General features: G+C 38.7%; 1 protein-coding gene across 3 annotated transcripts in view; it reads right to left on the bottom strand.

Annotated features, from left to right (window-relative positions):
• The window catches only part of VPS41 (VPS41 subunit of HOPS complex), a 151899-nt gene that overhangs the window by 49395 nt on the left and 87011 nt on the right, over positions 1-15493 (bottom strand). For 2 of the 3 annotated variants that reach the window (XM_006124074.4, XM_025185171.2), the window contains 4 exons: positions 14341-14407; positions 9796-9893; positions 8089-8218; positions 1973-2088 (listed from right to left, as the gene is read on the bottom strand). In XM_006124074.4, coding sequence (XP_006124136.1) covers positions 1973-2088; positions 8089-8218; positions 9796-9893; positions 14341-14407 — 411 coding nt within the window. The remainder of the gene's footprint in view (positions 1-1972; positions 2089-8088; positions 8219-9795; positions 9894-14340; positions 14408-15493) is intronic. The other variant, XM_075921736.1, reaches the window with a different exon arrangement.

Genomic DNA, 15493 nt, shown 5'->3' with positions numbered 1-15493 from the left:
CAAAAGCACCAAATAATTCTCAACTAAGTGAAAGCACACTGAAGACACAGACTTCTGGGGCAGATTGGCGAACCCTGAAGTTATCGGAAAGAAGCTTGCCACTAAGCATATGTCATAGGAAGATTGATTGTAATGCTGAAAGACAGATTAAGGCCTGAGAAGGTAAAATGCATAGACTTGCATGGAAGAAAAATCCTATAAAGGATGTGGGGTATTTTGTATGGTTCCTCAGGTTCTCACCCTGCTAAGACTATGAAGCATCCATCCGGGCTGACAAGAACCTGGCTTCTTCCTCACACCCAACCTATCTGGCCAATAGGCTGGGCCAAGCAACAGACTAGTAACTATTCCAGCAGCGCGCGCGTGCGTGCGCACATATGCTACTTTATTATATCATCAATAAATGCGGTGTGTTGCCTTATACCCCTGAAAACGATCCCATGTGCTTCTTTTAAGCATAACAGAAACACATAGTTATGCCCATATGGGACGATCAGCAGTGGCTGCAAATCTTTCGCATAAGGCTGCTCTCATGGAATTTTGTGAATTGCTTCCCCCCACCTGCCTGAAGTGCAAGAATACCAGAATGAGACCTGCTCTGACAGTGGAGAAGCAAATGGCAATTGTCTTTTGGAAGCCTGCAACACCAAACAGCTACCAGTCAGCTGGTAATCAATTCAGAGTGGGGAATTTTCACAGGGCTTGTCCTGTGCATCTGGAGAGCAGTAGAGTTGAAAGTCCTGGCTAGAGCAGTCACTGCAGGACACCTCCCAGAGGCCAAGAACTTCGACTTTCACAGCGATACGTCTGCACTGCTGTAAAGTCGATCATACAAGATTGTATTTTAGCATTATTCTTCGTGAAAAGCAGTACTGAAATTGACTTTAATGTCCCCCAAAGTCAATGGAATAGTGGAACATTGCTTACAAATTTTACCTAATGTGGCTAAGTTCGACCTCAACTCCCAGCTTAGACTAGGCCTAAGACAGACACGGCTATCGTTGAAATGTGCTTGAGCTTTGTGGAACACCTGCATAACTACATTCACAATTTTGAATTTATTTGTTATGAAAAACAAATCCCCATAGATGTTTATGAGATAACTAAATTATGATATCCCCAGTGCAGATTAACCACAGAAATATGTGCTAAATGGGGATGAGATCCTATATTCCTTCCTAGACATCTGTTTTGAATTTGGCTTTAAAACACTTGCATTCAGCTCATAAGTACATTTAAATTAACCTTTGCAATTTTTTTTAAAACAGTCTAAAAAGTCCTCTAATTGATTCACTATTAGAAAATAGAAACCAGAAAATTCGGGGATTCCATTAACATTGCCCCTATGCTCAACTTAAAGACACACTGCAAATTCTGGAACCAATACTAGGTGCCTAAAAATAAGCATTTAGGCATCTAAATAAATGACAGGATATTTCTAAGAAACTGAGCATCTTAGGCTCCTAGTGTAGTTACTTATCTCTACCAGTATTCAGCAATTTTCAAGTCTGGCACTGCAAATGTTCTATTTTGTCCTAAATTATATAATATTTCGAAAACTGTGCCACGTATGAAATAAACTACATCTTAGCTGGAGCTGTGTGTTGTGTATTTCTTTAATCAGTTTGGATGTCTTTTCTTTAATCAAGTTTGGATGGTCCCAAAACACAGAAAGAATATGTGTCCCAATACATTTATTCAGAGCTAAATAGTGTTAAATGTCACTAAAATTAGTAACAATGCAAACTTGACATGGTCACACTTTTTCTATCTATTACACATTCAGGCTCCAGTCTCGCCAAGATTTACACAATGGGACCACATGTGAATAAAGTTATACGCATGCTCATGTGATGGCAGGATTGGGAACTAAATTTAAAAGAGGGTCTTCCCATTCACATGATGGCAATGTTTACTAAGGAGAACAAGACTTTCAAACATAAGCAATTAGAGATAGTGTGGTAAAAATTACCTCATATTTCTTCTTTTCAAGAAGCCAGTCAATGTGGTCATCTTGGTCCCGCTCTTTAGCCACAACAATATCTCTTGGACTAATAATGTAAAATAGCGATTCACCCTCGGAATGCTCTGCAAACACAGGAAAATTTATTATTTTTAAATTTTATTTTCCTTAAGTTAAGCCTTGAGCTTTAGATCATCTTTGGGGACAAAAAACAAAAAAGAAGCAAGCAAGACAGAAAGATGCAGAATATGACAACTTTGGCTGCTGTGTGTTTCAACAACATAAAACTGGTATCAATAGCAAAATAGCTTTCAAAACTCACCACAGCTTATTGAAAAATTCTGATTCATCCTCTAGGTGCAAACTGTATGATGGTTGGGAACACGTGGTTATACTTTGAGAGGGCTATTATACTACCTTGCTTGCAATAAATGCATCCTCCCCATCAAGATCAAGGCCACCAAAACCATAACTTATGGATGCCATATATTCTTGGGGCTTGATAAATCATTACAGCAATGCATTTGCAATTCTGTAACTTAAAGTTACATAAACACAAGGGATTCACCAACAGTATAAACCCTTAGTTTAATTAATCCTGAAGTAACAATTCACACAAAGGCAAGATCTTGTACAGAAGAGGACTGCTCAAAAGAGCATTTCTTTCCCCAAAGCCTGGAAAAAAAAATCTCTCTCTACATTTTGTAGGTACAGAGATAAAATTTCTCACACAGACAAAGCTATGTATAGTACACAGCATATTCTATGCCATTAAAAATGTATACACAGCAGATGAATTAGAATATTCACAGAACACTGGAGCTTTATAGTAGGGATCAGGTCTATATTTGAGTAAAGGTAGAGAGTATACCTATTCTCTTGATGGGAATAGAATGGCATGGAAACTGGCAGCAGATGTACTCAGGAGGGCTGACAGAATTTTGGTATCTTTTTCCGCTTTTTTTTCCCTCCAGAAGAGGCTTTTCTGAAATTTGGCCCATCTACACGGGACCAAGTTTCAGAAAAACCTCCTCTTTCAGAACATCCCTTCATCATAAAATGAGGAATACAGGGCTGCCAAAAGTACGTGTCTGCTTTTTCGGAAACTGTTCCAAAATAGCAGACGCATTCCTTGGACATGGCATAGCTTTTCCAGGATAACTCTGGTATCCCAGAAAAGCACCACAGTGTAGACATAGCCTTATGCAGGATGAAATCTACCATGATGCCCTTTTCACAAACTGGGAGACCTTCCATCCAACCTATATCTGAAAGAAAGCTTCTAAAAGATCCAGTGCTGTCCAAGTAAAATACTAGAGTCCGTCCGACATCCAAGGTATGAAGCATCTTTTTTTTTCCCTTATGCTATCATTCCTAAAAATGAAGAGGGTGGTAAGTGTATGGCATGATTAAAAGTGGAAATCTGAGACTAGTTATGAGGGACTTTAAATGAAAAAATAATATACTTTGTCCCTATGAAACACTTCTATGGAGAGTCAGCAACAAGGGCAAGTTACTCTTCCACTCTCTTCACGGAGGTGCTGGTCACCAAGAATGATACCTTAATAGACAGATGAAACAAAGAAAGCGATGGTCATTGACTCACAAGGAGGACCTATCTGCACTGCCAGTACCAAGCGTATGTCCTGGAATGGCAAGTGGTCTGCTATTCAAGGTATACAGACTGATGAAATTCCTTAAGGGCCTAATGGCGACAGGTTGAAAACACATACTCGCCCTCTTGTTGGTGGGAGAAATGTGGAGAGAGGAGTCTTAATATATGGAGATATACCTATCTCATAAAACTGGAAGGGACCTTGAGAGATCACAGAGTCTCGTCTCCTGCCCAGACCAAGTACCATCCCTGACAGATTTGCCCCAGATCCTTAAATGACACCATCAAGGATTGAACTCACAACCCTGGGTTTAGCAGGTCAATGCTCAAACCACTGAGCTATCCCTCTTTATACGACCTCACTCAGAGCCCACTAAGTGACTTTGAGGCAGGAGAAACAATAAAAGACTGTGAAATGGAAGATACAGCACAGGGATTTTTTTTTTTTAAAAAGCTGGGGGTGGCATACGGCCCAGCCATAACTGTTCTATGGGTCTTGGTCTCTGGAACATCTTCCAAAGTCAGATGGGAACTGGGATCCTTCCTGATGGTGGCAATGACTGAAACAGCTTCCTGTCCCAGGAGGGTGGTGCACTGGAGACAACATTGGATTTAAAGGATGATCCGGAATAGTCCCAAGTCTACAAGCATGCTGTGCCACTCTGTCAGAGACCAAATATGTTTGCCAGATAATGCTAGTACTGGGAACATTATATTAAGTATTCAGCTGGGCTGGATCGGACAAGAAAGTTGGATGCACTGCTGACCTGACCATCAATGGTCCTGTGATCTGCTTTCCCCACCTCGAAGTAGCACAGGAAAACATCTGAGTCTGCAAAAGGACCAGTACCAGTAGATCTGCTCCCCTGCGCAACCTTGCAGCAAGAGGTAGAACAAGTCTCTTGCTGCTGTGTAAGCCTTAGATGCGGTTGGCACCAAGAGAGCTCTTTAGCCTGGCAGTTGCTGCACTCAGAGAATGTACACTACAGTAGGAGTCAGCCTTGACATCTCCAAAACTGGAGCTGGAGTCAAAGAGCCTCCCAGGGATGCAACAGAGGCACATAGAAAGGAGCGGTGTCTCCCCTCTACCCATGGCACTGGGAAATCTTGAATTCTTGTCAGGTGCAGATCTGTCTGTATCACAGAGGTATGTTGCTCACTGGATCTCCTGGACATTTCCTCGGCACTGGTGAAGGGACTGGTGCCTTCCTTCTGACTACCTTCTTTGGAGAAAAGACAGCACTATTTGGAAGGAGCAGTTCTGAGAATTATTTGACATCCATTCTGACTGGAAAGGCTCCAAAGGTGGTTGCAAGGCAGCCTCCATAGGAACATAGCACCAGGGACAAAGAAGATAGTTGTCCCGAGGCCTGGTGATTCAAAAAGCCCTTGACTCCCAGCCACTGGTGCTGCCACAGTTGCAGCTGCAGCCTGGAGTCCTGGCCCCTTTAAATCGCTGCACACTCTATGTGGGTCTAAAGGCTGGGAGGAGGCCCAGCACTCCTGGTGGTACACAAGGCTGTCAGCTCCCTTGTTCCCACAGATTTCGTGCAACCAGCAAAAGGGCTTAAAATCCAGGGGCTAAGGCATGCTGGAAACCTAGTGTTGGCACGTGACTACTAAGAAGTACTTGACACCATAAAACCCAAGAAAAAGAAAGAAAATGGTCAAACTAAACTAGAAGAACAAATACCACTAAACAAAAGACACTAATGATACAGAAAACCAATGTTAGTGGGAAAAACTTCAATAAACAAGTCCATGTGCTCAAACTACCCAGTCACTGAAGGAAGTGAGCAACCAGTTGCACCAGTATGGTAAAGGCAAATTCACAGCACTGATGGGCCTGCTAAAGGAAAAATATCTTCTCTGGCTCTGGTGCACTAGGCCATCTGGTTCCACCTGTGAAGTGGAACATATATGGGCAATCACTCAAAGAAGAACCTACATTAAATCCTAAACTTACTATTATCTACTGAAGAAATGTAAATAGCTCAAAATTAAATAAAAAATATTGGCTGTGAATCAACTAATTATCGAATCTAACCACTTGAATAAACTGAAATAAGAGAAAACGTTGTCTGTGCACTTGTTAAAGGGCTGCTGCTGTCAAAAGTCAGTATAGTACTTCAACAAACTCTGCTTCCAGGTGCTTAGCTGGTGATTTCTACCAGTTCAGCAGTGTGAACTTGGTGGCAACCGTGTGCTAAGGAACCAACTGGGAACTGAAAAAGCAGGAAAGCTTATTTTCCCTCTTCCAATCTCTAAGAAAAAAAATAGGTGCAAGAGGGTGAGTTCTGCCAGTTCTAAAATCCAGAAGAATATGGTGACAGTGAATACAGTCGTGACAACGAATACTTCCTTTGTTAAAGTAAATCAGTTAGCTTTAAATGCAAATCATATTTGATACACTTGATAAGTGTATTTGTTTTTTGGATGTATCCAGCTCTTTTAAAGGCAATTTTATTTAATAAAAAATTAAAATGCCATTTTAGTGTATTTTAATTGAATTTGAGTTTCCAGTCACACAAAGCTTGACATATCATTCACCGTTTTCTAAAATAAAAAAAAATTATAAATGAGAATAAAGGTAAATTAAGCTATATCAATCTGCATACATATAGTGTATCCTCCTGGTTAGTAAGAAGAAACACCAAATTTAAGGTAAAGACTGTATTTAGTTGCAAATAAACACATTTTAATAGTTACCAACTTATTTTCATTAAAGAAAGGTTGATTCATATAACTCAAAAGGACCTACACAAAACAAAATTAAGATTTAATTAAATAAATTATTTAAATCAAGCATTCCTGCTTCTTGATCTAAATCATTATTAAAATAGGAGATTTAAATTGCTTTGATTAAATCAATCCACATTAAAAACTATGAGACAAACAGATACTATGGTAACGAGGATCATAGAAATGTCACGGATAGCCAGAAAATAAGTTGCTTATGAAGCCAAATGCCCTTAAAAAAACATAAGTAAACTGTTAGCTCTGGTCTACACTAGGGAATTATTTCAAAATATCCCTCCTATTTCGAAATAATAAGCGAAGCATCCACACTACCAATCCTTTTATTTTGAAATAAGGGCTGGTTATTTCAAAATCCGTACTCCTGATTTCCTCAGGGAATAACACTTATTTCAAAATAGTCCACTGCTGCTATTTCAAAATAACACCTCCTCAGACTAATTTGAAGTAATTACTCTCCAGTGTTTCCTGGGGCTCTAAGTGCATCCATAATAATGGAGCTTGCTTTGGACTTTAATTTTGAGGCTCCCCTGCAGGTGGGACATACTATTTTGATTGTTATTTTTTGAGTTATTATTTCAAATTTAGTTATTTCGAAATAATTTCCTAGTGTAGACATGCCCTTAGTGCAGTTACTGTTCATAAACCAAATGTGTAATCTCATCAATAACCATATCAAGCTGTATGACAAGTCCTATTATTTTATGAAGCCTGCTGATCAGCATTAATTACCGTAAAATCACGAATATAATGCGCACTTTTTTCCTGGGTTTTTTTAGCATCAAAGTCGGGGTGCACATTATCCATGGGAGGTTTTTTTTAAAAGTTTTAAACTCACCCTCGGCAGGCACGAGCTGGGCGGAGGGAGGAGGGGCAGGCACAAGCTGAGGAGGAAAGGAGGGGCCGGCAGGCATGAACTCGGCACGCCGGCAGCTGGGCGAGGGAGGCCCCCGTGGCAAGCGCAAGCTCAGTGCGCAGGCAGCTGGGTTGGGGAGGCCCCCGCCGGCAGACACGAGCTCAGCACGCGGGCAGCTGGGCAAGGGAGGCCGCCTCGGCAGGCGCGAGCTCAGCACACAGGCAGCTGGGTGGGGGGCAGCTTTCCTTCCCATTCCTTCCCTCCTGTTCTCTTATATAATGGGTGCGCATTATACACAGGAGTTTGGTTTTTTCATGATTTTAAGAGTCTAAACTCAGGGGGCGCATTATACTCGAGATTTTATGGTATGTTACCCTCCTTTAATGCTTCGTTGATGGCATCTCATATCAAGAATAGACTAGAAGCCCTAGTCATGGAACAGGAGTCCCTTATGCTAGGCTCAATACAAACATAGAAGGGCAATTATTTGACAAAAGTTGTTAATAAAGGTTAACTCAGATGTCAAGGAAAAACATTATTTGCTCCATTAGTATATATGAGATTATTTTGTGGTTAAATATGTAACTTAATATATGTAATCTACTAATTAAATATTCTCAACATACAATACCTACAGGAGACCCAAAGCAACCAAGCAAATGCAATACAGTCAAGTAAGTGTTATTCTGGAACTTTAATTTTTTTAAATATCTTGACGTTCTGTAATTTTAACCTAGCAACCTAGCAGAACAGGTGGCAGTAAGTGCCACAGAAAGATACTGACAGAGGATATGGTAGCAATTTAATGGTCTGACTGCTACAAGAGTAATTAGTCGAAGCTGTTGGTTACTAAAAATCCAAAACAGAAACCTACAATGAGTTACTGAAATGTCTCACCTAAATGATAATCTCTACATTCGTTTTCTTGGAACCCTCTAACAGTCAGAGCATCAGAAGAGATCTCTTCACAAGATTCAGGTAGAGGTTGGATAATATCCAGTCTAGGTCTTGCACAACATTCCATTTCCTGGGGGGGGGGAAAAATCAACCACAATAAATGTTATCTGTCATCTTTATATCAACTGATGCTCACCAGAGAACAAGGTTTAAATACAAACTTCTGCCACTGAGTTTTCCAGAATGATACCTGTTGAGGACAATGGACACACCCAAATTATCAGCACCAGACTTAACTTCCCAGTTCTCTGTAGCTATGAAGTGATTATCACCACAAGAAACACAACTGAAATCTTCCTTCACTGTTTTAGTGACTTTATAGAATATCATCACAATCTGAGAAGAGTGAACACTATGCATAGAGAACAGGGCGGAAAGGGGAGAGAAAAACTTTCCCACTAATACTCAGATTTGAAAGCAGAGGTATATAGGCAGGACAGCGAGTGGAACCCTTCACAGCAGCTACACATTTGCTTCGGACAATTAGAGGGTATCAATTTGAACAGCTTGGCATTGTTCATGTGTTTAAAAAAATCCCCAATGTAAACACATCTCACTACTATGATCTACCACTGCTTGACCTGAAATTCTTTTTCCCTCCTTGTTACCTGAAGCAGTCAAAATTTCTTTCACTTTTCCCATTTACCTCATGCTTTATCCCAGCTCTTTTACAATACTACTTTTTCATTAACAACGACTTCCAATTTCCTTGCTCACTAGCATTTCACCCTGCCATTTCCCTTTTCATTTGTTACCTCGCTTTCTTTCAAAAGTCTCTCTCTCTCTCTCTCACACCAAAGGAATTACACTGTGTTAGCTCTCTTGGGAAAAGCTGCTGTGGCATTTCCCCCCCCTTAAAATAAATAAATAAAAATAATAACCTGACATCCTGCAATAGGGCTAGAAGCTAGCCCTATTGATTTCCATAGTTTTGAGCATTAGTTTGAGCCTACAGCATTTCATTGCCTAGCAACATGTGCACCCAGTTGCTTAAGGTTACTATAGTGATGACTGTCTAACGCAGGCACACTATCAAAGAGATGATCAAGAACATCTGCCACTCTTATATTGGGGCTTCAAGGGCTTTCCTTTCCCCACTTTTTACTGTGTATTTTGAAATAAATATATGAGGCAGGCACGATTATTTCCCTTCTGGTTAGTGATGTTAATTCCAAGCGCTATACATTTCCAAACATATCCAGTGCACAAAACAGATGTCTTGGAGGTGAAGGAAACAATCAACTGCTCTTCCAATAATTTCCACTGCCCAGACCACTCTGACTCCTATTGTTGGAGCTGATTAACTTCACTCTCTCTTTCCTGAAAATGCACACTGTCAGCAAGTTGCCCCTCCTTTCAGCTTGATGTATCCTTCATTCCTTCTCATGCACAAAGCCCAGAAAAGACACAAAGAGGCTTTCTTTGTTTCCCCCCCATGGAACAAAAGAGACCTGACTGCAGAGCCTCTGTAAGGTAAATACACTCGTCTTCAACATAACCTTTGTTGCCCTTATGTTACAGGTCAAGGAAGTTGGATCCATTGTTCACTACAGATTAAACTAATGAAGAATAATTTCATAGATTATCATTGTATACAATTTAAAACCTGAGAAGATTGATGTGCAACTGTAACACTAAAATAATTACCGTTTTCTCAGAAACCTCCTTTACATATGAAAGTACAACAAGCTGGTCGCAGAGAGGTGCAAGTCCACTGATGTAGAATTCAGTATCAAACTGGAAAACTGCAACACAGGAAATACACAGATTTATATGAGAGCACGATCCTCTCTCCAAGAAAAACATGGATCTGATTTTAGGGGTGTCCAGCTGTGCATACTCAGCATCACAGACAAATCAGGCCCAAGGTATATAAAAGCACTACAGTACTCCTTGTTAGACTCACTGGGTGACAGAAGATTGCAACTTGCAAATGAAACTAAATTAAGGGTTAGCGAAAAAACATTCTTAGGCTCCATCACAGGCTATCAGTAAGACACTTGAAATAAGAGGGGTCATGTGGATTTTCAGTAGCGGATCACATAACAATAGGACTCAGAGCTTGAGGCAGAGCTAGTGCAGTTTACACAAAGTATTAAGAAAAATTTCCTACGTTCATTAAATTGTAGAAACTGACTTAGTAGTCCCCTTAAAGCTACTGGTGTGATAAATGGGAATTCTAAGATTATTATTTTATTATAAACGTATGCTTCATTATGATTTTTATAAATAGACTCAAGATTTTTTTTTTAAAGAAAATGTTAACAGATACTTTTCTTTGAACTGATTAGTAATGCAGAAATTCAATTTCCAAGATCACTCTTGAACCCAGGGGATTTAAATACTGACTGTAACTGTGCTGCTGGATGGGACTGCAAGAAACAACTGATTTAAAAAAAAACAACAAAGTTTAATTTCAGTATACACTGAATCACAAACAACAAATATATTTTACCCAAAATGGAAATAAATCACAAATTTTTTCCTGCCCAGTTTACATTTGTAATCTTGAAAGATAAAATAAAGAAAGCTAAAGAAATAAAATAAATGGGGAAGAAAGAGGTGAAATTGTCCATTAAGTAAGAAATACACCTATGAAATAAGAGTTAAAAGTAAAATTTGACTCTTAAAGAAGTAAGTACATATATTAAAACCATTAACACAGAAACTGTGACATCATTGTGGGATGAATGCATCACATAAGGTTAAACATTCAAACAACAATATCCTTGGGGAGAATACACTGAAATTTTTAATCCTCTATGCAATTGTTTTGTGCTGCAAGATTTAACAAGACTGTTTGAAATATATGACATTTTGAGTACTCATTTTAGAACAGCTGAGGTCAGAAACATTATCTGCATAATATATTTTGCTCCTGACATACAATTTAACATTTAAGGTCTGAAAGAAATACTTAAAGTAGAGAGGGAAAACTTGTACACAAAATAAAATGGATAAAACCAAAAACATTGATTATAATGTTATCAAGTTGGGGCTAAAGAAGATGTCTACTTCTCAAGAGACATTTTTAAAAAGAGCTGGGTATTCAAGTTCGGTGTAAGAGAACAAGGCATTTAGTGACATCTTTAGAAAGAGCACGAGTAAAACATGTTACATAAATTTAAATTTTGTTGTTTTTCAAATGGACGATTGTTCGCAACTCAATTAGGCACTTATGAAAATTTTACCCGATATGTCCACCTAGTGGTGAAGCTGCAATAATCCAACATAGCTGTTGGGAAAGATGAAATAGAACGCTGCAATAAGATTTCTTCTCAATGCTCAATTTTTCTAGTTCCAAGTTCAGATTTTCTATAGCTCATCCTTCTCAAGAGACTTTGTTGAAATACAATGCTGTAGTTCTCTCATTATGACCTTGACCAAAGAACATCTAAGACAAATGCTTCTTGTTTATCTAATAAAAGGTTTTGATACAGCTAATCCAAAGGCTTTTACTGAACAGATTATAAACGTTATAGCCATACAGAACACAAGGTAAGTAGCCAGCCTAATAGTTACAGGTGGTTTGTTACAAGACAGAACTACCAAATAAGCTATTCAATAATTGAAATGAATTTCAACTGGATCATGAAACTATTAAACCAAAACTAGCATCTATTTGCATTACAAGGCCACATTTATGATTAAGGCTTACAGGGAACAAGATGCAAGATTCAGATCAATTCTGTCGTTATGTTCATCTGTCAAAAAAAATCCCTCAAAAACACAAAAAAAACCCACGCTGAAATTCTTGATCTTGTTCATTTAAAAAAATAAGCCAAAAACCAATAAAATGTCAAGGTACTGTATTTTACATCTTTTACTAAATTACATCAAACTGATTTAAGTGCACAATGTTAGTATTTCACATTTTAAAGATGCACAACAATGCTTTAGACAAAACTAAAAACAAAATGCTTGTTTCACTTATTTAATTGCCTATAGTCTCCCTTTTTATGGTACAAATATATTGGATAAAATCCAGACCTCTAAAAGTCAGTGAGATTTTTGCCATTGGTTTCAAGAGAGTCAGAATTTCACCATCATCTTTTGAGATGAGAAAGCAGGAAACCGGCATAGTGAATTCATTTGAAACCGATCCATTCCATATCTTTATGTTGGGTGGAACTGACATATGAGGGTACAGAATATCTCCACTTTTTCCTACATTACAGATTTTAAGATGGTCTTCAACTATTAGCACAGTTTAAGCAATACAAAATAGGTCAAAAATATCACTAGTTGATCTGAGCTATTTTCATAGCATGCAATGACATCCAACGGAAAATAAAAATCACAGTGTGTAATTCACCCTTATATAGAGGGGCCAGCAAAAGGCTTATGAACCACTTCCTGTCTCATGCAGCTAGCACACAGATCAAGCTATGTTTTCCTGGATAAACTACAATATCAAAATTACCTTTAAAGTTTTTTAAATTAAAATAAGTAACAAGCAACAGGAATGGTTTAGTGCAGTACAACAGAACAGCAAGAGCTCTGAAATCAGAGGGAGTAGGCAGAGAGATAAAAAAATCTTTAAAAAAAATCACAATGGTATTTAGTGCAAGTTAAGCTTGAAATTCAATACCAATACTTTCAAATCAATAAAGTGACTACCTACCAACTTGGGTACATATGTGGTAGCTGGAAGAGCTGAACTGACACAATCAGCTCATCTAACAAACTATTACCCAGGCAGCAACATTTGTGGAGTTTATCTAAGAACCAGACAAGCAGTGAATTGTAGTATATAAAGGAAGGGACAAAAGTTAAAATTATTACATCATCATTGCCAGTAGAGTGAAAGATGACAAGTTATTATAGCAACAGATGCCTTAACATCTGAAACCTGTCCAGATGTTTAACTTAATTTCTCTTAGGCTATGTCTAGACTGCAGGCTTCTTTCGGAAGAAGCTTTTCCGGAAGAGATCTTCCGAAAAAATTTCTTCTGAAAGAGAGCTTACACACTGCAAACGCGCATCGAAAAAGCCATCTGCTTTTTCAAAAGATAGAGTCCACACTGAATGGACACTATTTCGCATGTAAGCTGTGATTACTATGGGTGGTATGGCCACCAGGCACCTGCTTTTTCCTCTTCTTGAGAAAGAACTCTCTCTTCCCCATCCACACACACTTTTTTCCCCAAAAGAGCTCTTCCAGAAAAAGGCTTCTTCCTCAAAGAAAGAAGTTTACCAATGTCAGAAAAACCTCTCAGTTCTTCCGTTTTTTTTCCCGAAAAAAAAACTCTATAGGTATAAAAAGGCATCAACATTGTAAAAGAAGTACAGTTAGAACAATTTAGTATAATTTTTCTTTCATGGTATAGGACAGCCTGGTTTAAAAGCAAGATCGATGCCACATTTATTTCCTGACTGTACTACCATCAGGAAACAAACCATCCCAGAATGAGATGGCAAGAGAGAATTGCTTTATAATATTGGCACCTTTGCTTTCCGGTATAGAGCAGAAACAGTTTAGTTTCCTACTCACCAAGCTGTACGCCACTGTAAAATGTTTGCACTCTCTTGATGCCAATGTAGTTTGTACTGTTAGAAACACATGGCACCGGTACTGGCACTGTTTTGGTGTCATGCTAAAACTACCCTTTTTACTTGTGCTTTTACTTGTGGGCGGGTAGGTGGGTGGGTGTGTTCCGCCTCGAGATGTTTTTAGTAGGTTTTGTTGTCCCTCTGGGTTCTCGTATTTTAATTACACGTATGACCAGCATAGAAGGGGTAGCAAAAACCAGGAGGACAGAATCAAACTATAAAGCAAACTGAGGACACTGGAGCAGTAGAGGCTGCACAATACAACATCTAAAAGCAAGAAAATGGAAAGGAGGTGGTGAGCAAGGTAATCAAGCAGCATACACAGCTGCTACTGAGAAGATGTGGGATTGGGAAGTTTAGTGCTATGGCATGAGACAATTTCTGTTTTAAGAAGGGGGCCAGAACACAAAGAAGTTTCGACTCACAGCGTTATAGAACTTTCCAAAATAGATATAGGTAAATTTCACAGATTAAAAACAAATCACTAACACTGAATGTGCCATACAGAACTTGTCTGTTACTACAGTTATTCATACTGAAGTTAGAATCCAGGCCTTGCAAAATTATGCAACACTGAAATGTTATCTGTGAAAACCTTTTGTTATTTTTTAAAAGTAGACAGAGTTTGTGGGATCTTACTTATTTCTACATAGCGGCTTGGCAGGTCTCGCATTTCACTTGCATGCCGCTCCTTTACCGAACATATCTAGAAAACAAAGATTTTATTCAGTACTGTTTGTGTCAAACTATTTTGCATTCTGAAGTACTTTGAAGTATATGCATTATTAGAGCTTTAATACAACTTGGGCTTTGCACTGTTGCAAGCTGGGCAATTACTATTTACCATTATTATTTAGAAGGAGATGATTAAAAACTGATGAAGCTGCAAGAAAGTACTACACAAATAAAGGTTGGAGAAGGAAGGAAAAATGACTCAATAACTATGAACTTGATTTTCACACCTCCTCCTTCTACTGAGTGACCCCTTAAGTCTTCTTCAGTGGAACAAAGTATTGTACAACCAGAATAAGTATGGCAGAACCAGGCCCTGTACATTTGTTTAGTGATTTATAAAACACTCTCTCGCTCTAGGTGCATTAATGTTATGAAACAGATTGCAAATATGTAAAACAGATGCAACACTTACTAAACCTCACCATATATTATACTCTTCCAAGATTTTAATGTCACAAAAAAGATCTTTTATTTTGTTTCCTGTTTTACTTCACCCCTTCCTTTCCATTTGCTCATATACCAGCCATATAAAAATGTCTCAATACAGCAGTCTCTTACTAGAAAACACCTAATGTTCATGTAACAAACTCAGTGAGAGTCTCCAAAAAAAGTCATACACTTTTCCAAAGCATGTGTTTAAAATGCTAGTTTCCTGCTAAAATGGGACTGAAAGAAACATTCGTCTCCTCTTGCATGGTTGAAAGAAATTGTGTGTCCATCTAAGCAGTCAGAAAACACACACCTCATGACAAGCTGTTCCTGCTTATGCTAATAAAAATAAATGAATTCGACAACTCTACAGGAGCTTTCAAAAGAGGTAATCTCTTGAAGGCACAGAAATGAAAAATGTCCCCAGGGATTACACACACCGTATGTGCAGAGAAATCTGTCTGACCACTGGGTGTCTGTCATTACTCCTCATGAGGGTCAGCCCAATGATATTTCTATGGCAGCAGGAGTTCTGCACACAGTAGTCAAACCAAATTCCATTCTTTTCAATTGTCTTTGCTTTTCAAAACTAATCCTTAGTTTTTTGTCTGTGATAACAGCAAGCATT

The sequence above is a fragment of the Pelodiscus sinensis genome, chromosome 2, assembly GCF_049634645.1.
Source record: "Pelodiscus sinensis isolate JC-2024 chromosome 2, ASM4963464v1, whole genome shotgun sequence".
NCBI lineage: Eukaryota > Metazoa > Chordata > Testudines > Trionychidae > Pelodiscus > Pelodiscus sinensis.
The sequence above is the reverse complement of the archived record's forward strand: the minus strand, read 5'-3'. Positions and strand labels throughout refer to the sequence as shown.